Source organism: Muscardinus avellanarius (genome assembly GCF_963383645.1).
Source record: "Muscardinus avellanarius genome assembly, chromosome: 4".
Classification (NCBI taxonomy): domain Eukaryota; kingdom Metazoa; phylum Chordata; class Mammalia; order Rodentia; family Gliridae; genus Muscardinus; species Muscardinus avellanarius.
The window spans coordinates 95,473,171-95,495,391 of NC_137789.1; the positions used below are offsets into that span (position 1 = coordinate 95,473,171).

The window sequence follows — 22,221 nt, forward strand, 5'->3', positions numbered from 1 at the left end:
GAGAGAGCTGCATTGGGAAAGCTGAAGGGCAGCTATAAGTTGGCTCCACTTGCCCAAAGCTAGTTACACCACCTAGGAAAAGCCACTTGCTGGTCTGTGAAGGAAGATGAAAACAGGCATAGGAGTCTCCAATTGAGGAGGAAGGGAGGGAGGAAGGTGCAGAACACCGCAGGGAGGAGCTCCAGGGATGTGAGGCAGCATGGATGCAGGCAAGCAGAGGGCCCACCTTTTACCACACTGCCTTATCCAAAATCCCCATCTGGGCCTCATCCCTCCCCAGCTCCCAGGACTGACCACAGCCTTGCCAAGTTTCTGGCCTGGGGTTGGCAGAGCAGTACAGTCTCGTGGTTAAACACAGGTATCAGACACACCTGAAACTGCATCCACAGTTCTAGAGCACCTTGGGCAAGTTACTTAGGCTCCCTGAGGCCCAGTGTCCTCCAGAAGATGGACTAAGTGGACGGCCAAAAGCATGCAGCAAGCATGCTGCTCCAGCCAGGGTTCCAGGAACCCGGCACTTGGTCATCACCTGGGGCACAAAGAGCTGCCAACTTCGAGAGCCTCTTGTTCCGTTTGGGCTCTGCATCTGGGCACCAGGAGGGCCGAGCTATTGCCTCAGCCCCTCCTCCCAGTCCAGGCTGGTTACAGTTCATCTGTAGGTCCAGGCAGCATCTGAATCTCCCCTCCTTCTCTCCCGCAGTTACCCTGGAGGTCCCAACGCCCCCGCAGGCATGGGCATCCCTCCACATACCAGGCCGCCTGCTGACTTCACTCAGCCGGCCGCCGCTGCCGCTGCAGCCGCAGTAGCAGCTGCTGCAGCCACGGCCACAGCCACAGCCACGGCCACTGTGGCCGCCTTGCAGGAAACGCAGAACAAGGACATAAACCAGTATGGACCGGTAAGGGTCCCCCGCCCATCCTGGTGAGACTCACCCCGGCAGACAGACAGTCGGTCGGGGTCAGGGTGTGGGCGCTTGTGAGGCCATGTGTGCTGGGGTGCTGGTAGTGTCAGGGTGCATTGGGTTGTCTCAGAAGCACGTAGAGGCGTGCGTGTTAGGACATGGGTGTGGGGGTATGCGACAGATATTTGGGTGCTTGTGTGTTCTGTGTGGGCTGGTGGCTCATACATGTCTTGTATGGGAAATGAGGTTCTGATTTGCTCTCTGGGCCCCCTATTCACTAAAGAGTGGGCTCAGAGTCTAAAAATAGCCTTGTTACCAGCCTGTCCCCCAGATGGTTTCTGAGACCAGGGCCCTAGGCAGAACCCACAGATGGGGCCAAGGCCAGGGTGGGTCTGCTGGGACATCTGCTGCCAGTGCATGCCAGGAGTGCGAAGGGGCCCCAGGGGCATAAGGAGAGGTGCCCCCATAGTGCTGCAGGGCAGGAGGCATGGAGGCAGGGGCCGCAGAGCAGGAGGGCAGAAATGGGAAGTGAATCAGACTCTGGATGGAGCGTGTGTCTCCATTGGTCAAGGATCAGGGTTTCCAGGAAAGGGGCTTCAGCCTCCATCCCCATCAGCCTCCACACTCCAGTGCCCCTCCCCACCCTGCACACTCTTCCCTATCCCCTGCCTGCCTCCCTGGAAATGCTGCCTGCGCATCAGAGTGACTGCTCCCCGCCCACCCTGTAACACCCCCAAGCTGTGCCTTTCCCGTGCGGCCTGCAGAGGGCAGCAGTGAGCCCAGGAGGACCCTGTCCCCTAAGGCCTGATTACCAGCAGCAGCCACATGGGAAAGCGCCCTCTCCCCTTAGTCCCCCACCCTCTCCTCCCTGCACTTTCAATGCATGTGGCATTTTATTCTTTTTTTTTCTTCTTCTCCCGTTGAAGGTCTGTTCCTCTTTCCAGATGGGTCCCACCCAGGCGTATAACAGCCAATTCATGAACCAGCCCGGGCCTCGGGGGCCTGCCTCCATGGGGGGCAGCATGAACCCCGCAAGCATGGCGGCTGGCATGACGCCCTCGGGGATGAGCGGCCCTCCCATGGGTATGAACCAGCCCCGGCCGCCCGGCATCAGCCCTTTTGGCACTCATGGGCAGCGGATGCCCCAGCAGACCTACCCGGGCCCCCGGCCCCAGTCCCTTCCTATTCAGAGCATAAAGAGGCCATACCCCGGAGAGGTGAGTGTGGCAGCAGGTTGGGGCATGGAGGGAGGTGGGAAGCCTGGGCTTGAGGACATGTGGGGCTTGCCAGAGCCTTGGAAAGGGTGTGGTTGGACCACCAGAAAGCCAGGACCAGAAGCCAGGGCTGTGGGAGCTGGAGCTCCTGATATTGAGGCCTGGCACTGCCCTTTCCTGACTAAAGGCCCTAAGCAAGTAGTGCGACCTCCCTGTGCCACAGTTTCTTCATTTGCAAAGGGCAGTGGCACTCCAGCCCACCTCCTAAGGGACCCAGTGAGGGTCTGTGCAGGAAGTGCGCCTTGACAAGCAGTAGCACCCTTACTCTACTGTTCTGACCTGGTTCAGATGCTGCTTGGGTAAGGAGCTCAACCCACAGAGGTTTCTGCCTGTTGAGGCTTCCCCAGCTTCCCTTCAAGAGGCAATACCTTGAAATAAGGCCGTACCTGCCAGGGAAGTGATCGGGAGACAGGCAGCCCCTCCGGCAGGCTTATCTCCATCCACTCAGTGCTCTCTCAGGAGCCTAGCCTGGGCTTGCTCTGCGTGCTGATCCCCAGGAATGTAAGTTCCTTGAATGTCTGTGCAGCTCTCTCTCATCACCTCCCCTAGCACAGCTATGGTGGCCTGGCACCTGGTAGGGCTGTCCTGAGTCTAAAGGGAAAAAAATCCAAGACTGGGGGAGGGCTTCCTCCAAACTCAGGGGGCCCACACGATCCCTGACCCTCTCCCTAGATGGCACCAGCTCAGGGAGGGTCAGAGAAGGACCATGGGCCTTCCCAGGCCCTGGTTGGCCTTGCTCCTCCCAATGCAGGACCCCCACATTTTCTGGGTCTTCTTCTTAGCCCTCTCTTCCCAAATGGGCCACATTGGGGAAACATCTGTGAGCGGAGCCTTAAAGCTGCCAGCACCACAGTGGCAATCTCAGATGAGGCTGTGGAGCTCTTGGTCACTAGTGCCAACCATGCAGTGGCCCCGGTGTCTGGCTCCCCAGCTGTGGCCTGACCCTGGGTGGGAGGGCTGCCTTCATTCACCTCATCACAGCACATTTATCCTTAGGGCGAGTCTGGGATCAGGTCATCTGGTCTCACACAAGACCCTTCTCTGGTCAGGAGGGAGGGCAGGTACTTCCACACCTGCAGCGAGGAGGGCTCTCTGTTGCACAGAGAAGCCACCAGGTCCTGGCAGCATGAGTCATGGAAGGTTCTTTAGCAGTGAGCAGTCCAGTGTGTACCCCATGCACTTTATTTGATGAGCAAATGTTGGTCGAGAGCCTGCTCTTTACCAGGACCTGGGGCACAGTTACCACTGGAGCCCTCAGCCTAGAGGACTTGAGACATTTAGGGAATGTCAACAGACAGGGAAAATTTCACTCACTCCACAGGTTGTCATATCCTGCGCATCTGGCTGCAGGTGGCCCTGAGCATCACCTGGTTTTCTTGACTTGGAGGGTAGCACTTTCTTCTCTCTAAATTGCCTCTCCGGGAAAAGGTTATGCTGTCCCTGCACCAGCCAGTTCTCCTAGCCTTGGCATGAATGGCAGGTCGATGATGGCTCTGACCTGAACACTGGGTGTGCTTTCTGCTCAGCGGGGGTTCATGGACACTGCCACAGAGTGAGCCTCAGAATGCAGGGGAGTCACCAATGTGGAAATGCATCCTGTGGCCTGTGTTTCCCTGCACATTGGGGTACACACTGGGGGACACAGCCCAAAAGCAAGCAGTGGGAGAGACACCGAGGGCTTTAGTACTGAACCCTTTGAAATGACAGGACAGAGAAGCTCTGAAAGCTTCAGGGCATGCACTTCAGGAAGAATGGCTTCGTAGAGAGGTGCCCCGTGAGCTGGACAGGCAGAGCGGATGTATGTCCCTAGATGTCAAGGCAAGAATGGGCCCAGAGCACCTTCTGGTTCAGCCTCCCTTTCCAAGGCAGGAAGGAGATTTCGTGGGAAGAAGGACAGCGGGGGCAAGGAGAGGAGGGAGCAGCTAGGCGGTGAGACGCTGACGACCTTTCTTCCTCTGTCCTTCCTCTCCCACACAGCCCAACTATGGAAACCAGCAATATGGACCAAACAGCCAGTTCCCCACCCAGCCAGGCCAGTACCCCACCCCCAACCCCCCAAGGCCACTCACTTCTCCCAACTACCCCGGACAGAGGATGCCGAGCCAGCCCAGCACCGGGCAGTACCCGCCCCCCACAGTCAACATGGGGCAGTATTACAAGGTGAGTTCCACCCGGGGGCCCCTTTCTCCTCACCACGCACATCTTCAGTCTCAAGTGTCACTAGCAGGGTTGGGGGTGCTCTTGGGTTTCCTCGTGTGCTCAGAGCTACTTTGCAGGAAGTCAGGCTGGCTTCTCTTGGTTCCTGCCCCTGGATGATGGTCTTCCTACTTGTTGATGGCTTACCCAAGATAGTGATGCTTTTTTTTCTTTAAAGAAACTATATATCCTGAATATATTAACATTTTATTCTAAACTCTATCTACATGCAGATGGAAGCCAACTTTTTTTTTGGGGGGGGTACTTGGGAGCTCTACCACTCAGTCATATCCCCAATGCTTTTTATTTTTTAGCCCTGAGACAGGGTCCCACTAAGTTGCCAAGGCTATCCTTGAACTTGTGATCCTCCTACCTCAGCCTCCCAGGATTATAGTTATAGCCACCATGCCCAGCTACAGATGTGATCTTGAGTTTTTTTAACCCGCCCTGAATTTACTTATTGCTATAGTGTCCCTGTCAGTTTCACTTTTCATGGCTGCCTATTACTCTATGTAACTGTACCCTAGTTTACTGTTTTCTCTCTGTTGGATATTTTAATTATTTTTCTATTTTCTGCTTTTGGAAATAATACTTTGCTGAATGTCATCAGGCATCTAGCCATTTCCTTCCAGATTATTATAAAGTACAACCTCAGGAGTGAAGAAGACCCTTCACTGTTTTGATTCACTTGCCAAAAACCCATAGCAGCTTCCTTGACCATCTGCCATGTGGGCTTATCATTTTTATTCTATCTTCAGCACACTGTGTGCTGCTGGTTTTACAGGCTCTTGCTAAATTAAAAGTTACGTACAGAAGCAAAATACAGTCTTGAAAGATGGTCTCTTCCTCGCCCCACCTGGGAGCAACCTCCCCAGCAGCCCTCATTCTCCTGTGGGTTCTAGCAGAGGGAGGGCGAGCAGGTTATGGTGCCGGCCTCTCTGCCTTCCTCTCCTAGTGTAACTTACCTTGTTTTAACAGCCAGAACAGTTTAATGGACAAAATAACACCTTCTCGGGAAGCAGCTACAGTAACTACAGCCAGGGGAATGTCAACAGGGTAAGTCTGATCTTCATCTCAGAACTTCTAACCTGCCAGTTCTCAGCTATGCCTGCCCTAGCCCCTGAATGTTAGTGGGGTCCATGGGTGGGCAGCCTGCTTCCTGGTCATCTGCTCTGGCCACAGAAACACTCAGAATGGGAATCCACAGCTCTGGGTGGGTGATCCAAGGAGAAGTATGGGCCTGAGAGAGAACAGAGCAAGGGGGCCATGGGGTAGGCTAAGGGGATGTGGCCTAGAGTGGAAAGGCTGCCACCCTGAACCTCATTGTCCTTCTGACACTGAAGAAGCTCCGTGGGGTGAGCCCCAGTAGAGGAAGGGGTCTCCCCAGACCTCCCCATCTTGCATAGGGAACTGAGGCCTCTGTGCTAAAGCTGTCTCCCTGGGAGGATCCTCTTCCTGGGGCCTTGCCCTAGATGTGGGACCTTGGAGGCATAGGGTATGGGGCCACAGTCATAGCCCCTCCCAGCCCCATAATCCTAACCTATTTGTGTTTTCTTTCTTTTTCCTCAGCCTCCCAGGCCAGTTCCTGTGGCAAATTACCCCCACTCGCCTGTTCCAGGGAACCCCACACCCCCTATGACTCCTGGGAGCAGCATTCCCCCGTACCTGTCCCCCAGCCAAGATGTCAAACCACCCTTCCCACCTGACATCAAGCCAAATATGAGCGCTCTGCCGCCACCCCCAGGTGAGGGCCCCATACCCTCTCACAGTCTTTGGACCTCCACTGGGGGCTCCCCAGCGGGCCAGGAGTAGGGGTTCTGGAAGTCAAGGCTACCTGTGGGGGCAGCATTCAGAGTAAGAAAGGACCACCCAGGGGAGCATTTGAGATAGGCTGGGCTTCCTGCAGTCCTCAACACCCACTTGCATGGCTCCAGGCCAGCGGGGCTCGGTAGATGAGGCTGGGCTCAGGAGGAGAGAGACCAGTGGAGAAGAGGTGGGCGCGCAGGCAGGTGGGCTTGGAGCCACAGGCTCTGTGGCGTGCACTTGGTCACAGCCCAGCATCTGTGGCTCTGTGCTCCTGAGCATGCAGCCCAGGTGGTGTCCCATGGGTGAGGGAGTCCCACCCAGGGCCCTGGAGCCTGTGTTGCTCTGCTGAGCAGTAGGAGTGAGGGCTCACGCATCCCTGTCCCTGTCCCTGCCCAGCCAACCACAACGACGAGCTGCGGCTCACCTTCCCGGTGCGGGACGGTGTGGTGCTGGAACCCTTCCGCCTGGAGCACAATCTGGCCGTCAGCAACCACGTGTTTCACCTGCGGCCCACGGTCCACCAGACGCTGATGTGGAGGTGAGCGGCACCGACCAGGTGGGATGGAGAAGCCCTGACCATGGTGACTAAGGCCCTGGGCAGTGTAGCCTTACAAGGATGGTAGCAGCAGCTTCCTGTGACCTTCACCTGTTCAGCATCATGACCTGGCTCTACCCTGGCCAGGTCTGAGGATGTCACAGGGAACCAGCAGGCACAGGGCACAGGTGCCAGGGCATTGCTCACCCAGTCCTAAGTGTTGGGGGGACTTTCCAGAGGGAAAGGTAGCTAGCTCAGCCCTGGAGGCTGAGATGGTAGGCCTTGAGTTGGCAAGAGGGAAGAGCAGTCAAGAGTTGAACATTGTTCATGTGACCAGAACCATGAAAGAAGAGAGATGGGGCTGGGCTGGCAGGACTGCCTCTCATGCATGGGGACGCACTGCAGCACAGAGTCCAGGGGCATTCATGACCTGCTGTGGTCTTGGGAACAGTCGGTACTGCCCCCTTTCAGATGCAGAAGCTGAATTAGAGAACTGCCTTCGCATGTGTGAGTCCTCACAGCTAGCAAGGGGCAGAGCTGAGAATCAGGGTTGGCACTCTTGGATGCCAGAACCAACCTTGGTGTGTCTCTGTGGCTTCCCTAGCAAGACCCATTCATGCTCTTACTCAATGCCTGGGACTAGCCGCTCCCCTGAGATGGCCAGAGAGCATCTTGAGGGCTGGAGAGAGGCCATGCTCTGGACACATGCACACTTTTACACATTCGCTCACAGACACACACACACCTTCCCATCACCTGGACCACTCTGAGTGGCTGCTATGAGGTTGCCAGAGACAGAGCTGGGACACAAGTGTCCTCAGGACACAAGAGGACAGACTTGCGGCACGTTGACAGACCTAGGCAGGCCCTGCTCACCTGTGCTCTTACCCAGGAGTGCTGGCCTGGAAGGCCTCCCACCCTGGGCCTGGGATTGGAGAATCAGTCTCACAGCTGGTCTTGTCACACGGCATCAGTCCTTTGGTCCCTCTGGTTCTGTCCCATGGGAGGGGGACCTGGGACACAGGGGCCATGGTGGCTTAGAGGCACAGGCAAGGGATGCCTCACACAGATGACCTGAGCCCTGCCTGCCCCGCCCAGGTCCGACCTGGAGCTGCAGTTCAAGTGCTACCACCATGAGGACCGGCAGATGAACACCAACTGGCCTGCCTCGGTGCAGGTCAGTGTCAACGCCACACCCCTCACCATCGAACGCGGCGACAACAAGACCTCACACAAGCCGCTGCACCTCAAGCACGTGTGCCAGCCCGGCCGCAACACCATCCAGATCACGGTCACCGCCTGCTGCTGTGTGAGTGGCTGGGTGTAACCCCATCCATGTCTCAGAGCCCCTCCCTCTGGTCCCCAGCCCTGTCCAGGGCTACTGTCCCCATCCCCAGAGCCACTGATGTGATCACAGCCAGATTCAGCCTCTCCCCCTTTTATATTCCACCCAGTCCATCCTCCACCATCTCCACTGTATACCCCAGGCCCTCCCCGGGCACCTGCACCCTTCCTCCACTGGTGGAGTTCTGTGTCCTTCAAAGCTATGGTCAGCAACCACCTTTCATGTACATTCTCACCACCTTTAGACCTAGACCCACCCCCACTAGATCCAGAGTTAACTTCCTTCTTTACCCAGCCCTGTTGTCTTGGAGGTGTGCATACTCAACCTACCAACCAGTGAGCCATGATCTGGGGCCATATCTGAGTTGCCCTTGTGTCCCTGGAGATCACGAGAGGCACACAGGGCTTCCTTGGGAAACACATGGAGTAAATTGAGTGCTCCTCTTCCCTGGCACACCTAGAGGACCCAGGAGAAGAAAAGCTCTGGTCCTACTCATGCAAGCACAAGGACACTGAGGCCACAGAGATAGAATTACAAGACCAGGGATGCTGCGCAAGGCTACACAGCTATCAGTGTGAGGAAGCTGCTGGGAGTGGCTGAGTGTGCAGTCCTGAACGGCTGCCTGAAAGAGGGAGGGTATGAAGGGCTGAAGATGGAGACTGAGGCAGTGGTAGGGAAGCCAGCTGGGCTCCAGTCCAGAAGGTGTTTCCATGTCAAAGTCCCCTCTGTCATCCTGGAGCAGAGATGGCCATCCTGGAGCGGTGAACCCATCCTGAGGGCCCCAGGATTGCAATTTCTGGGACACCTTCTGGCTTCTGGGGGCTGCTACAGAAACTGCAGGTGGGGTGGGGCGTGGAGCCTGGCAGGGACTGAGCATTCTCTCTCCTGGCAGTCCCACCTCTTCGTACTGCAGCTGGTGCACCGGCCCTCCGTGCGCTCCGTGCTACAGGGCCTCCTCAAGAAGCGCCTCCTGCCCGCGGAGCACTGCATCACCAAGAGTGAGTGGGTGGGCGTGGGGTGGGGCGGGAGTGGGAGCTGGCCCAGAGGCAGTCAGGTAGGGTGCCACGGCCCCACCTCCCTTTGATTTTGCTTCTTGGCATTGCCTCCTGGAGCCCTGCAATTCCATCAGGCAGTTGTCCATTTTCATTTCCACCTTGCAGAACTGAGCGCAAACATGCCCGAAGGGGCTTTTTGCTGACATGGTAAATCAGAAGAGAACTGCCAGGCTGAGTTTTTGCGAGGTCTGCAGAAACTTGCCAGTTCCTAGTGAATGCAGCTTCTGTTCTGCAAAGATCTGGGTGCTGCGCTGGCCCCTGCTCAGGCATGGGCACTCCACACATGTAACTCTTGGAGGCTGCAGTTCCAGGGCCCTGGAGAATGAGCCCACCCTGGACCAGGACATGTTCAGGAGTGGGTGGATCTGCCATCTGGGCAGTACCTTTCACCCTCCTCACCCACCGCCGTCCCTCCCACCCCACAGTCAAGCGGAATTTCAGCAGCGTGGCCGCCTCCTCGGGCAACACGACCCTCAATGGGGAGGATGGCGTGGAGCAGACGGCCATCAAGGTGTCTCTGAAGTGCCCCATCACTTTTCGGCGCATCCAGCTGCCCGCTCGAGGCCATGATTGCAAGCACGTGCAGGTGAGCACTCCCAGAAGCCCAAGGCCAAGACGAGCTTCCCAGAGGCCCCATGCAGGGGTGGTAGGATGTGGACAGAGGGGCCAGCCCCCACAAGGACTCCCATCAGCAGACAGCCTTTATCCTTTGAACACCATCTTCACCTGTTCAGGGTCAGGGCCCAGGAGCTACGGAAGCAGGGACAGACCCTGGTAGATGGCAGATGCTAGCTAGAAATGCTTCCTGGATGCCATAGCTGGCTTGGGACCCAAGAGCAGGGACACCTGCCTGGTGCACCACTGTCTGGTGCCTCACCCCAAGCAGGCACTCAGGAAGAGGCAAAGGGATGTGATTTTCATAGTCCACACAGGCTGTGATGGAGCTCTGGGAAAAATGAAGGCAGCAGGCCAAGGGGCTGCACAGGAAGGCCTCTCAGGAGAGGTGCAAGGAGCCATCCCAATAAGAATTTGGGTGTGTTGTGACCTTTACCCAAGCCCCAGGTTCACATGCAGCTGGGCTGTGCAGGGGACAGGAGCTTCCCTCCCTCTGAGAATGCTGTGTGCGCGGCAGATGATCTAGTCACTCTGACACAGATTGATGGACTTAATGAGATCAGTCCTCAGTGCCTGGGCTGGGCTACAGGGGTGGCCATAGTCTACATCACCCCTGGGCTTGGTGAGAGAGGCCATTAGCATCAGCTGGGGAGGGCGCCAGGAAGGTTTTCCAAGGACTTAGGCTCAGGGTCACATGAGCCCAGGGAGGCCATGTGAGGGGCTGGGCGGAGACATCAGGGACTCACAGGGGTGGCTCTCTGAGCAGCAGAGGGTGGCATAGGTCTTGCTATTCCCTCTATATGTCTGTCTCCTGGTGGAAAAGAGGCACAACCAGCCAGTTCCTGACAGCCCTGGTCTTGTCTGTCTGTCTGTCTGTCTCTGGCCTCTGCAGTGCTTTGACCTGGAGTCATACCTACAGTTGAATTGTGAGAGAGGGACCTGGAGGTGTCCTGTGTGCAAGTGAGTGACTCCCACCCTAGCAGGAGCTGCCATGCCCAACTGAGGTGGGGCACACCTTGGGCCTTCCCTAACTCCCTCTCTTTGGGCTCCAGCCATCTCCAGCTGCCCTAAAAGCAACCCGAAGCCCTGCAGAGGGCTCAGGTCCTAGGGGCTCTGGCATCCAGCTGTTACAGGGCTGCCCTCTCCTGCGCCTGCAGGAGTTCCAAGATCCTTCAAGGGTGGATCTTGGAGATCACAGTGCCACATTGGGCAAAGAGGGTGTAGGGTGGGGGTGGTGGGACCGTGATTGTGCTGGCTCCTAGGGTCCAGTAGCTAAAGCCAAACCCCTCTTTTCTTCTAGTAAAACTGCTCTGCTTGAGGGCCTGGAGGTGGATCAGTACATGTGGGGGATCCTAAATGCCATCCAACAGTAAGTGGGAGCCCTGCTGAAGGGGTATGGTGGAACGAGGCCTAGGTGGGAAATAGAATGTGGACAGCCCTGACCACTTCCCTGCCAGGCCTGCAGACTGCTGACCACCCCTAACCTCCCTGCAACTTTACGTTGGGAGTGTCATGACTTGGGGCACATGAGCATTCCAGAAGGGACAGAACTTACCAGTGCGGAAAGCTTACAGAGCCCCACAGCAGCTGCCTGGGGGCTCTTGAGGTCAGCCCCAAGCCCAGCCACTTGCTTTCCAGCCTCAGTCCCTATCCCTCAGAGATGTGAACTTCCCCATAGGGTACAGTGAAACCAGGGCAGGGGCCTCTGCACGGGTCTCCCGCCGCCAAGCTGGGAAACGAACTCTACCCTCTTACTCCCCCAGCTCTGAGTTTGAAGAGGTCACCATCGACCCCACGTGCAGCTGGCGGCCAGTGCCCATCAAGTCAGACCTACACATCAAGGACGACCCTGATGGCATCCCCTCTAAGCGGTTCAAGACCATGAGCCCCAGCCAGATGATCATGCCCAACGTCATGGAGATGATCGCAGCCCTGGGCCCCGGCCCATCCCCCTACCCACTCCCACCTCCACCTGGGGGCACCAACTCCAGTGACTACAGCAGCCAAGGTGGGTGGTAGACCAAAGCAGACAGGAGGGAAGGGGAAGGAGGGCAGCCCGGGGCCCGGGGCTCAGGATTTCTGTGTTGATGGTAGCAGGTACAGAAGGGGCAAGTGGAGAGGCAGAGGTAACAACACCTCCCCAAAAGGTTCTCCAGTCACCGGACATGGGGGCTGGTGGCTCAAGCCCAGGGGCTTCAGAACCTGTTCTGCTGGGTTATAACAGCTGCTGCCTCTCCCCAGCCAGCCTGTGTTTTTTATGACATCTATTATTGTCCCTTTCCCTCCAACGCCCCCACCCTCCCAGGACAGAGTCCAGATTCCTGGAGCCCCAGCCTTTAGCCACCCAGTCCACCACCACTCCTGCTCATGCTCTGCTGGCCAGACCAAGCTTCATCCCTACTGCCACATGGTTTCTAGAAAATGCCTGACCCTCGAGTACAGAGGATGGCAGTTCCCCCAGCCCCCAGATCCTAGGTCCCCAGGTTTTCCCGGTGATTTGCAGTCCAGAGATGTTATCCCACCTAATTAGAGTCCCACAGCAGACTGAGGGCCTCAGTGTTCCAGCGTGCAGACCCTCTGAGCCTCCCCATCACCATGGGGTAGAGGACACAGTGGCTGGAAAGGCTGGACCGCTGTCCTTTAGCGGTGTCATCTTTGGCCTAGTATAGGTATCTTTATGGACTTGGCAGCCCTTTGGGCCTGGGTCTCCCAGTTGTGAAATGTTCAGGGGTGGGGATAGTTGAGCGGTTCCTGTTATATGCTCAGGCCTGGGCTTCATTCCGGTAGTCTGTGCCCTGCAAGGGCCAGCCCATCCCCTTTCCCCCATGCTGCCCCTCCTGCCGAGCAGCTCATCCCCTGGAGGGCAGCCAGAAGCCTGAGGCAGCAGGAGCTGCACGAGCCATGGGAGAGAAGGGACCGTGGGAGGGAAGGGACGTGGCTCTTACCTTGACACTCTCTGTTCTCTGGGGCGGCCACCTTCCCTCCAGCTGATGCCTCATCCCTGTCTCATTCCCTCCCCAGGCAACAACTACCAGGGCCATGGCAATTTTGACTTCCCCCATGGGAACCCTGGCGGGACGTCCATGAATGACTTCATGCACGGGCCCCCCCAGCTCTCCCATCCCCCAGACATGCCCAACAACATGGCTGCCCTCGAGAAACCCCTCAGTCACCCCATGCAGGAAACTGTGAGTACCTCCACCTTCCCCGTCCCCTGCCCCTGCTCAGGCCTCACTCCCAGCTCTGCTGGGGGCTGACTGAGGCAGATGGCTCCCCTGGGCCCTCTGTTGTGGGACCCTGGTTTCCTCCTGGGCAAAGTGAAAGACTTAAGAATTGGGTCTGGGGGCTCAGAAAGGAGTAAGAGGCCTGATGTGGTCCATGTGCAACCATGAACTTAGCTGTTTCAGGACTTTGGATTCTTGGGAGATTGAGGAAGCTCCAGGCTCCTCCTTACACACACAAACACCTGTACATGCATGCATACACCACTGCCCTCTCTCTATCCACCCCAAACCCTGCTTACACACACACACACACACACACACACACACACACACACACACACACACACACACTGACTCATGCGATTCCAGCCACCTAGAATTTTGTCCCCAAACCCATGCACTTACTCCTTAAGGGTCGGGGTCTTCAGGGTGTTACTATCCTGTGGAAAGAAATGCTTGGATGCCTGACTGCCCTGAGTCTGCACCTCTGTGTTGACTCATGTATTAACACCCTCCCATGCAGCTGGGAAGCCTCTCATGGGGCAACGTGTCCCTGCTAGCCCCAGGCCTTCCCTTCCTGTTCCCCCCACAGCAGTGGTTAAAGGCCTGACTGTCCTCTGGAGTCCTCATTTAGTGAGTGCTGGGTGAGCCCACTCAATGTAGCAAACTTTCCTGAGCCACACTCTAGGTCTTGCTGGTACTCTGTCGACAAGTCAAAGGGACCAGGCACTGTGGCCTGTCATCCCAGCTATTTGGGAGGCCAAGGCAGGAGGATCATGAGATCAAGGGCATCCTGAGCAACTTTGTGAGACCCTGTCTTGAAATAAAAATTTTAAAAAGGGTTGGGGCAAGTCAGGTGTGGTTGGCACAGGCCTGTAATCCCAGTACTTGGGAGGCTGAGACCAGAGGATCACAGGTTCGAAGACAGCTTCAGCAAGTTGTGAGACTCAGCAACCTAGTGAGAACCTGTTTCAAATCAAATAAAAATCGGGTTGCAGGGAATTGTAGTTTGGCGCTAGAAGGTTCAATCCCCAGCACCGTACACACAAAAAAGGATTGGGGCAAAACTCCAGGGTGTCCATGGAGCTTACCTTCTGAAAGAGTCTGGGTAGAGGAGGAACGACGGGAGTTTTGCAGGGCTTAGCTGAGGCCTCAGTTATTCTGGTCACTCACTTTGTGGGGGGCAGGAAGTTGCTGAAGATGACACCAGCCAGAGGGTCTGAGGTCTCGGCAGTGCCTGGCAGCAACACTTGGGGAAGGGGACTTGCATTAGAAGGGTTGGGCCTCTCATCTTCCATCCTGTGGCTAGAAAGAAGAGCCTTCTGCTTGTGCTGCTCACAAGCTGACCTGGAACTGGCTCTGCCACCAGAGGCCACTCAGTGGCCAGAGTCTCCCGTGGTTCTCAGCGAGAGTGAATATTAACACTCTGCCCCAAGGGGCTTCCAACTTCTGGGGGCTTGTCTCCTTCCTCTGCCCTGCTCCCCAGGACCTCAGCACTCCGCTCCCAGAGACACCCAGCTCGCACTCTCTTCACACAACACGCATCCAAGCCCTTACAAGTCCTGACCCTGTTGGAAGGCCATAAACTTCCTCTTTTTACCAGCCAGGCCCTCTGCCGACTTCTGGCATTCTGTGCTAGGGACCTGAGCCTGTCGGTCGACCTCACAGCCCCTGGGGATGTTCCCTAGATGTGCCCTGTCCTTCCCCATTTCTGGCCTGTCATTAGAAGGCAAGCAGATCCAAAGCACAGCTGTGCCTGGCAGAGTGAACAGTCCCAGGACAACTCCCAGCACCTGCCTGGCTGGAGGTGGCCTGGCCGTGCTGAGCATGCAGCTGGGAGGGATTCCCATATGCACCAGAACTAGCAGAAAGACTCTGACCAAGCGCTTATATGCCCAGAGACTCCCGCACGCCAGGCAGAGTTGACAAGGGCAGCGCAGAGAGACGCTCCAGCCCATTTCAGGCACAGCTGTCTCAGAAGATTCGGGAGCTGTCTTTCCTGAGCTGTTTGCAGGAGTTTGGTGGCTTCCCCAGTCCCCTAGGATGGGCAGTGGGGAGTGTCTGCAGGGGTGGGCTGAATGCCCACAGGCGTGAGAGCCTGGAAGTTGGCCTCTGACAACCCGGTGGCCTGTTCTTCAGCCCCTTTCTCATGTTGTCCCTCACGTGGGTTCCCTGGGGTCCCAGCACCGTAGCCCTATGGTCACCCTAGTGCCCTGCTCCCCAGAAGATGGAGCCACCTGCACTGTGGGCAGAGGCCAGCCCACCACAGGCCTAATAACAGCTCTTAGCCGAAAGAAGAGAGGCCCTGGGGACTGGGGAAGACCAGGGCTGGCACGGCTGCCTTTCAAACTCACTGAAAAAATGTGGAAATGTTTTCTGTGTGGCCCAAAAGGGGAGAGGGGAAGAGGAGGTACCAGATGAGAGGTACCAGAAGACCAAGGTCACCAGGGGCCCTGTCGGGATGCTCAGAGTATGGTTGAGACCTCTGGCTCAGCCTTCTCAGCCATCAGGCCTTGCACCCTGAGGAAGGCCTGCTCAAGCAGCAGACAGACCAGCAGGGGCATGTGTAAATCTACCCCCCCTACCACCCACCTGCCCATGGACTGCTTGTTTCTCAATACATTGAACATTGGAGGAGTGCATCGTCTAGCAGCTGTTAGCCCGGCCTCAGCAAGGCCCTCCATGGTGAACCATCATGAGGAGCCCCCAGCCTGAGGCCTGCTGCCGACGAGGTGGGCGGCCAGGTCAGGCCAGCAGTGCGCCGGGATGCCCCTGAACACCAGCGCAGCTCCATCCTGGGAGGCAGGCGGGCGCAGTCCCAGGCCTGAGCTGCGCTCCTGCCGTGCTGTGTGTGTGCGTCCGCTCTCCGCTGCCCCGCCCCCAGGGGCCTGCGCCACGCTGCCGGCAGCCCCTGCTGCCTCCCTGCTCCCCAGAAACATGCCCATTTTGCTTCTCCATCCTGCCCTTGCTGTTGTTCATTGTGGCTCCGGTGTCTGGGGTGGGACAGAGAGCCCAGGGCCCACCTTCCTCTCCACGGCCTCCCCGATTGGCAGTTTTAGGAGAGGACAGGGGGTTTTTTGTTTGTTTCTCCCCCCAAAGGAAAGCCACTCAGCTCTGTGAAGGGGACCTGTTGGGGTTCGTATCCCCCGGTTTGTTTGGTTTTCATTTTCTCCAGGCATCTCGTCGCCGTACCTCGTCACCTCACCTCTCTCTCTCCTGCTCTCTCCTCCTCCACAGATGCCCCACGCTGGCAGTTCTGACCAGCCCCATCCCTCCATACAACAAGGTTTGCACGTACCACACCCCAGCAACCAGTCAGGGCCTCCATTACATCACAGTGGGGCTCCTCCTCCTCCTCCTCCTTCCCAGCCTCCCAGGCAGCCGCCACAGGCCGCTCCCAGCAGCCATCCACACAGCGACCTGACCTTTAACCCCTCCTCAGCCTTAGAGGGTCAGGCCGGCGCGCAGGGAGCATCCGACATGCCGGAGCCTTCACTGGATGTAAGTTGGGGTCACCACGTGCCTCGGCCTGGGGCCAGGCCTCCCCAAGACAAGGGGAGGGTGTCGAGGGCTCGAGGCCCGGGTGGAAGAGGTGGGTGGGCGGCGGGTGGGCCCCAGCCAGTCTCCCCTGGCTCCAGGACCAGGGAGCCCCACCACAGGGAAGAAGTGTCACTAAAACCCCCACCCTGTGCCCCCGCCCCGGCCACAGCCCTGCCCCTCCCACCCAGGTCCTCGCAGGATCCCTCGGGGCCGGGCACAGAGGCAGCACAGGAGGGTCCCTGTCCTTCATCCCAACCCCCTCCCTCACCCCCACCATGTCGCGCTTGCTGTTGCTGTTTCTGTGTCTGCCCCTACTCTGGCCTAGGCACGGCAGGGCTGGAGCACCTGGGCCCCTCTGTCTGTCTCGCTGGTCTGTCTGTCTGTCTGCAGTTCTTTTGTCTGCGTGTCGTCCATTCCCTGCTTCCGCTTGCTCCATCGCTCACTCCAAGAGGCCCCCATGTGGGGAAACCGGAAAGGGGGGCAGCAGGGGCAGCTTCAGGTCACAATCAGGACAGCTGAGGTTCAGAGCCCCCTACCTTGAGGCCTTCATGGTCTGGAAGGTGGGGTGGGGCATGGAATGGCTGGGCTGAGCAGCTGGCCAGTGTGGGTCAGGACACTCGGCCCTCCTGAGTCTGGGCCCCCAGAGGAGCCCCGCCTGCCAGCTCTGAGGCAGGCCACTCACCGCAAGCCATCTTGGGATCTTACCAGCTCTCCTCCCCAGGCCGGGTGGGTGGGGCTGCTTGTAGATTCGTGACCCCTGTGTGACGTAGGACACCGGAAGTGTCAAGGTAGAGGGTAGGAGAGAGTGGGCCACAGGGTGGATGGTGCTGCCAGCCGGCCATAGGACCAGGGAGCTGTGGAGAGAGGTCCAGGGTGGGGCGCTGCGGGCACTCTCTGTGCTAACCGTGAAGCCGTGTGACCCGCAGCTGCCCACAGTGGGGCCAGAGAGGGTAGGGGACACTGACCATAAGGAAGGCCCTCGGTCCACCACAGGTTTCCCTGCGGTGGGGCTGAGGTCTGTGCCTGAGAGGGATCCGCTCAACTCGGTCTCAGCTGCTGGGTCGAGGGGCTCTGGTGGCCTGGATGTTTGGGGACAGCCGGCAGGCCCACACTCAGCGCCGTTAAGAGTCCTCTGTGGGCTAGGATCCTGGGAGGCAGGTAGAGGGGAAGCGGACAGGCCGGCAGGCGTCCCTGCGTTCTTCCCCAGCCACCTCAGCCAAGACCTCATCTGGACTTCCTCCTCTTTTCCAGCTCCTGCCAGAACTCACAAATCCCGATGAGCTCCTCTCATACCTGGATCCCCCCGACCTTCCGAGCAATAGCAACGATGACCTCCTATCTCTCTTTGAGAACAACTGAAGGCCACCCCTCCATTGGGGCCATCCCTCCCCACTCCACCTCCTGCCCCGTCTGTTCCACACACTTTTCCACCTGGGAGCCTGTGCTCAGGCCGCCGCTCACCCAGGCCACAGGCTGGGAGTGGACAGGGTGCACTGGGGAGGCTGTGTGGACCTGAGCCCATATCCGCCTGAATGCCCTGGGCTGAGGCCCGTGCCCAGAGCAGGCCCCGAGGACGACCCCGCAGCGGGGACCTGGCCCAGGGAGAGGCACTTGCTGACAGCTTGGGGTCCCTGCGTGCACTGTCTCCAGATGACCTCCCAGGGTCCCCACGGTTCTTCCATTTTCTAAACTGTAGCCTTGCCTCCCTGCTTCCTGGCCCAGAGCTTCCTTCAAGTGACTGGGGCCTGAGAGAAGGCCCTGAGACCTGGGGGACCCCCAACCTGGAGGAGCAGTGACGGTTGGCGACAGTGAGAATGGCCCACCACCACCACCCAGCACAGAAAAGCACAACCCTCTGGAGAGGCGCGCCCCTCAGGGGCCCAGGGCCTCCTCTGGCCGCTGACCTCGAAGCCAAGAAGCCCCCAAGACACTCACTCTCAGAAAGCAGAGAAAAAGGACCAAGATTCTGTTTCTGAGAGAGGGTCGGCCATTCCTGCTTGGGGACTGGTGGGAAAGGGAGGTCAGGGCCTCCCTGGAGTCAAGACAACTCATGGGAGGGCTCTGCGACCCTCGGACTCCGGCCAGGGCCCAGCCGTGGAGGGCAGAGAGAAAGCAGGCCTGCACTCAACCCGAATGACTGAGTCCTCGGGTGGGGGCTACGTGGGTGGGGGTGCTGCCTGCCAGAGCCAAACGGGCAGTCGCTTACAGCTTCGCCCCCAAGCCACTCCCTTCTATACGGCCAGCAGTGGGAAGCTCCAAAGCCACCCGGAAGAAAGGAACTTCGTACTTGGAACCAGCAAGTGAATGGGTTTCCTCGTGTGTTCTGTTTCCTTCCTGCTGCCCTCACCCCAGAACTGTTCAGTGGGACACCCGCTTCCCTGTGTGTCCTCGTTCTCCTGTGTCCAAATGGCAGAGGCGCGTGGTGGAGAGGCCGGTGCAGCCCCAGCAGAGGCATGCACTGTGCACCCTGGCTCTAAGCTGGGTCTGTCTCTGAACCCAGGCTGCCCCGACTCCCGCCCAGGCCATCACTGTGTGCACTAGGATGTCCCGGCAGGCGATTCACAGCGCACCTGTGGCTGCCGGCCTCCCCTCAGCATCCCCCCACCTAAAGCTCACCCCACACTCCCACTTGTTCCCACGGCCTCTGGTCTTCCTCCAGTGCTCCACTCCATCTGGCTTAGGTGTCCCCGGGGAGCTGCCCGCTCTGTTCCAGACTGGTCCACACCCCTGAGCTGTGTGGCCTGTGATGATGCTAGTCACTTGGGTCCCATCCGTAAATTCTTTGTGCCCTTCCTTGCTGCTGCCTGGGGCCTTTTCCCACCCTCCCGTCCACTGCAGGTCACCCCAGTTGCTGTCAATCTCCCAGTCTCCCTCTGTGCAGAGGTTGGTCCCTGGCACTCTTCTGTGGATGATACGGGAAAGGTGGCCCCAGCTGTTGATTCTGATAGGCAGCCACATACCGAACGGCACAAGGTTTTCTGTAGGAAAGCGTAGTCCCCACCCCTTTTCTTCCTTTATCCTGTTTGTCTCGTCAAGGTTTTTTTAAACAGTGTGTTGTTCAGTATGCAAATCAATTATTTTAAAAATCGCTTTTGTAAATATCTTTGTGAATATTTTAGTATCGTCTTTGATAATATTCAACATTTTCATGACCTGGTTATAGCCTTTACTGGTGTTTTTAAAATACCTTGACTCAACAACAAAAACTGAGTTCTTTTTTAAAAAAACAAAACAAAAACAAAAAAGAAACCAGGGCTATTTGTACAGATAAGGGATGAAGAGAGTGGGTGGCTATCCTGGGAGCTGAAAGACCAGACGGTCCACTGTTGACAGCCATCCCACAGTCAGCTGGTAGGGGCAAAATAACACCAGGCAGCATGTGGCTGTCCCTGCCCAGTGCCTATGGCCTGGCAGGTGAGTCAGACCATCTGGAATGTTCATCTTCAGACAGACTGACAGATGCCTTCCTTAGATGTTCCTGCTACTTGTCTCTACCCCAGAAAGGCCTGGGCCCCCTGCTGGTTCTTATCTCTGCGCCCGCCCAGGTTCCGCTCTCAGATCCAGCCACAGCATTGTAGTGGGAAGGCTATCCACTCCCCACAACTTGGGCTCCAGGCACCTCTGCTTGCCATTTCTGGGCTTGGCACCTGAGGCTGGTTTCCTGGGCTCCCTCCTAAGCATCGTCCACCAGCAAGTTCATGAGAGAGCTTCCTCCCGGCCAGTTCTGAACCCGAGTGCCTGAAGCCCACCCACTGGGGACATCCCTCCCACAGTAATTTTGGAGCTAGTCACGGGGGTGAGGGGGGTACAAACACTTCTGGAGCTGAAGTTGTCCTTTAGGGACAGATGCAGATAAAGGTGACATCCTTAAGCAGAGACAGGCCTGAGCTCTGGAAAGATTTCTCTAATCCTCTCAGCCAACAACTTGGAGCCATAAGTAGCCTAGGCAAAAATGAGGCTTCAGCAAGCCACATTCCCATGACAAACGAGCATCAACCCGCCCTGCAGGCACATCTCTGCAGCCACTCCACCGATGGACTGGGAGCCAGCAGGCAGGCAGAAGGGCCCCGTGCAGGCAATCACCCCATCTTCTTGGTTTGAAGCTTTATCCGTGTTATCATGTCCCCTGTAGCCATCTTATTTTTTAAGAAACTTCTAATACTTTCTCCCTAATGGAGACCCCAACCCCCAGAGAGCTACAGGTCCGCTCCCGATGGGCCCCGGGCCTGACCCATTCAGACAGGGCAGTGTCCGCAGCAGCAGCAGCAGCAGCGACTCCAGGGACGGTGTACATATGTAAATGAGAAACAGACATGTCCACAGATGCATTCATTTCTCTTGGAATGTGTATTGTTTTTATTTCACAAAACAAAACAAAAAAAATGGCTTGGAACTCCATCTTAACGTGGAAAAACTAGATCCTGTTTGTTAGCGTTTGTGAGTTCGCCACATCTGTCTCACTCATGTAATATACTCTGCCCCTGTGTGGAAAGGCATTTTTGTTCTGCTTTGTTTTTATTTTACCTACATGTACTCTTAGCTTCAGTGTGCTAGTCTTGCCACCTGTGTACTTTTAGGGTGCTATGGAAATAATGAAAAGAAACGGGGATTTCAGAAGAAAATTGTAACCAAATTCATACTTTGTATAATTTTTGATATCATGATCGCAGGTGATTCACACGTACACACATCACACACCCACACGTGCGGCCTGGAGTGACTCCCACAGAAACTGTCATCGTCTTTGTACATCGTATGTACAACGCAATCATTTCATACTTTAAACTGGTCAGAAAACTAATTGTGATTTCTAGTCTTGCAAAGCTGTATGTAGTTAGATGATGTGACGACCTCTAATATTTATCTAATAAATATGTATTCAGATGAAACCTGTATATTAGGTGTTCATGTGGTTATTTTGTATTTAAAGATCAAATTATTTGACTATTGCTAGACATTTCTATACTCTGTTGTAACACTGAGGTATCTCATTTGCCCATGTTAATTTTTTTCTAAATAAATTGACAAAAACAAAGGTTTTGGTGAATTAGCTATTTTGTGGATGTTAAGGAGTAGTCTGGGTGTTTTTGCTCTTGTTTTTAAACCGCCACTCCTGTCCTGCCACTCCACATACGTGTGCACTCACACGCACACACACACACGCAGCAGTGGAGTGCTTTGTTGTTGAGGGAGAAACACTCTGTTCTGGGTGTCCCTGCAGGAAGCCCTGGGACCTGCAGCCAGGTGAGTGTTGAGAGCCCACGGCCGGCCTCCTGGCCGGACCCCATCTCCAGCAGGCTCAGCTCTCTGCTGGGGTCAGGCCGGTGAGGCACCTGGAGTGGGGAGTGGCAGTGCTGTGTGACGCACATGGGCCCTCAACAGTTCCCACCCTCTTGGGGTGCTGGGGACTCAGGCTGTGTGAATCAGGTTGTCTAATGGTGGCCCATCTCAGAGAGCCTCCGTGGATCCCAGAACAGGAACCTGTTAGCTCACAGAGAGTCCTGTGCCCAAAGAGTCCAGGAATGAAGAAACATGGGCAGCCAGCCTTCACAGGAGGTGTGGTTCCACGGGCCCCTCGCTACACTGTTCCTCAGCCCAGCTCTCGGCTCGGGTTTTCTCTGTTCTCACCCAGCGCAGCCTAACTGTCTGATTTTACCTTTGGGGACGTGATTGTGGTAGGCAGAGCCCAATGGCCAGGGTGCCCCTTCCTCCCCTCAGCCTGACCATGA

General features: G+C 56.8%; 1 protein-coding gene across 2 annotated transcripts in view; it reads left to right on the forward strand.

Annotated features, from left to right (window-relative positions):
- ZMIZ1 (zinc finger MIZ-type containing 1) overlaps positions 1-17,851 on the forward strand; it is a gene marked incomplete at both ends in the record, with an annotated part of 100,343 nt that extends 82,492 nt beyond the window's left edge. The window contains 15 exons of one of the 2 annotated variants that reach the window (XM_080695263.1): positions 701-899; positions 1,829-2,119; positions 4,154-4,336; positions 5,351-5,428; positions 5,942-6,116; positions 6,575-6,716; positions 7,812-8,022; positions 8,951-9,056; positions 9,539-9,699; positions 10,621-10,688; positions 11,029-11,097; positions 11,492-11,736; positions 12,750-12,916; positions 16,190-16,453; positions 17,744-17,851. In XM_080695263.1, the coding sequence (XP_080551389.1) occupies positions 701-899; positions 1,829-2,119; positions 4,154-4,336; positions 5,351-5,428; positions 5,942-6,116; positions 6,575-6,716; positions 7,812-8,022; positions 8,951-9,056; positions 9,539-9,699; positions 10,621-10,688; positions 11,029-11,097; positions 11,492-11,736; positions 12,750-12,916; positions 16,190-16,453; positions 17,744-17,851 (2,467 nt within the window). The remainder of the gene's footprint in view (positions 1-700; positions 900-1,828; positions 2,120-4,153; positions 4,337-5,350; positions 5,429-5,941; positions 6,117-6,574; positions 6,717-7,811; positions 8,023-8,950; positions 9,057-9,538; positions 9,700-10,620; positions 10,689-11,028; positions 11,098-11,491; positions 11,737-12,749; positions 12,917-16,189; positions 16,454-17,743) is intronic. The other variant, XM_080695264.1, reaches the window with a different exon arrangement.
- Positions 17,852-22,221: the final 4,370 nt, after the last annotated feature.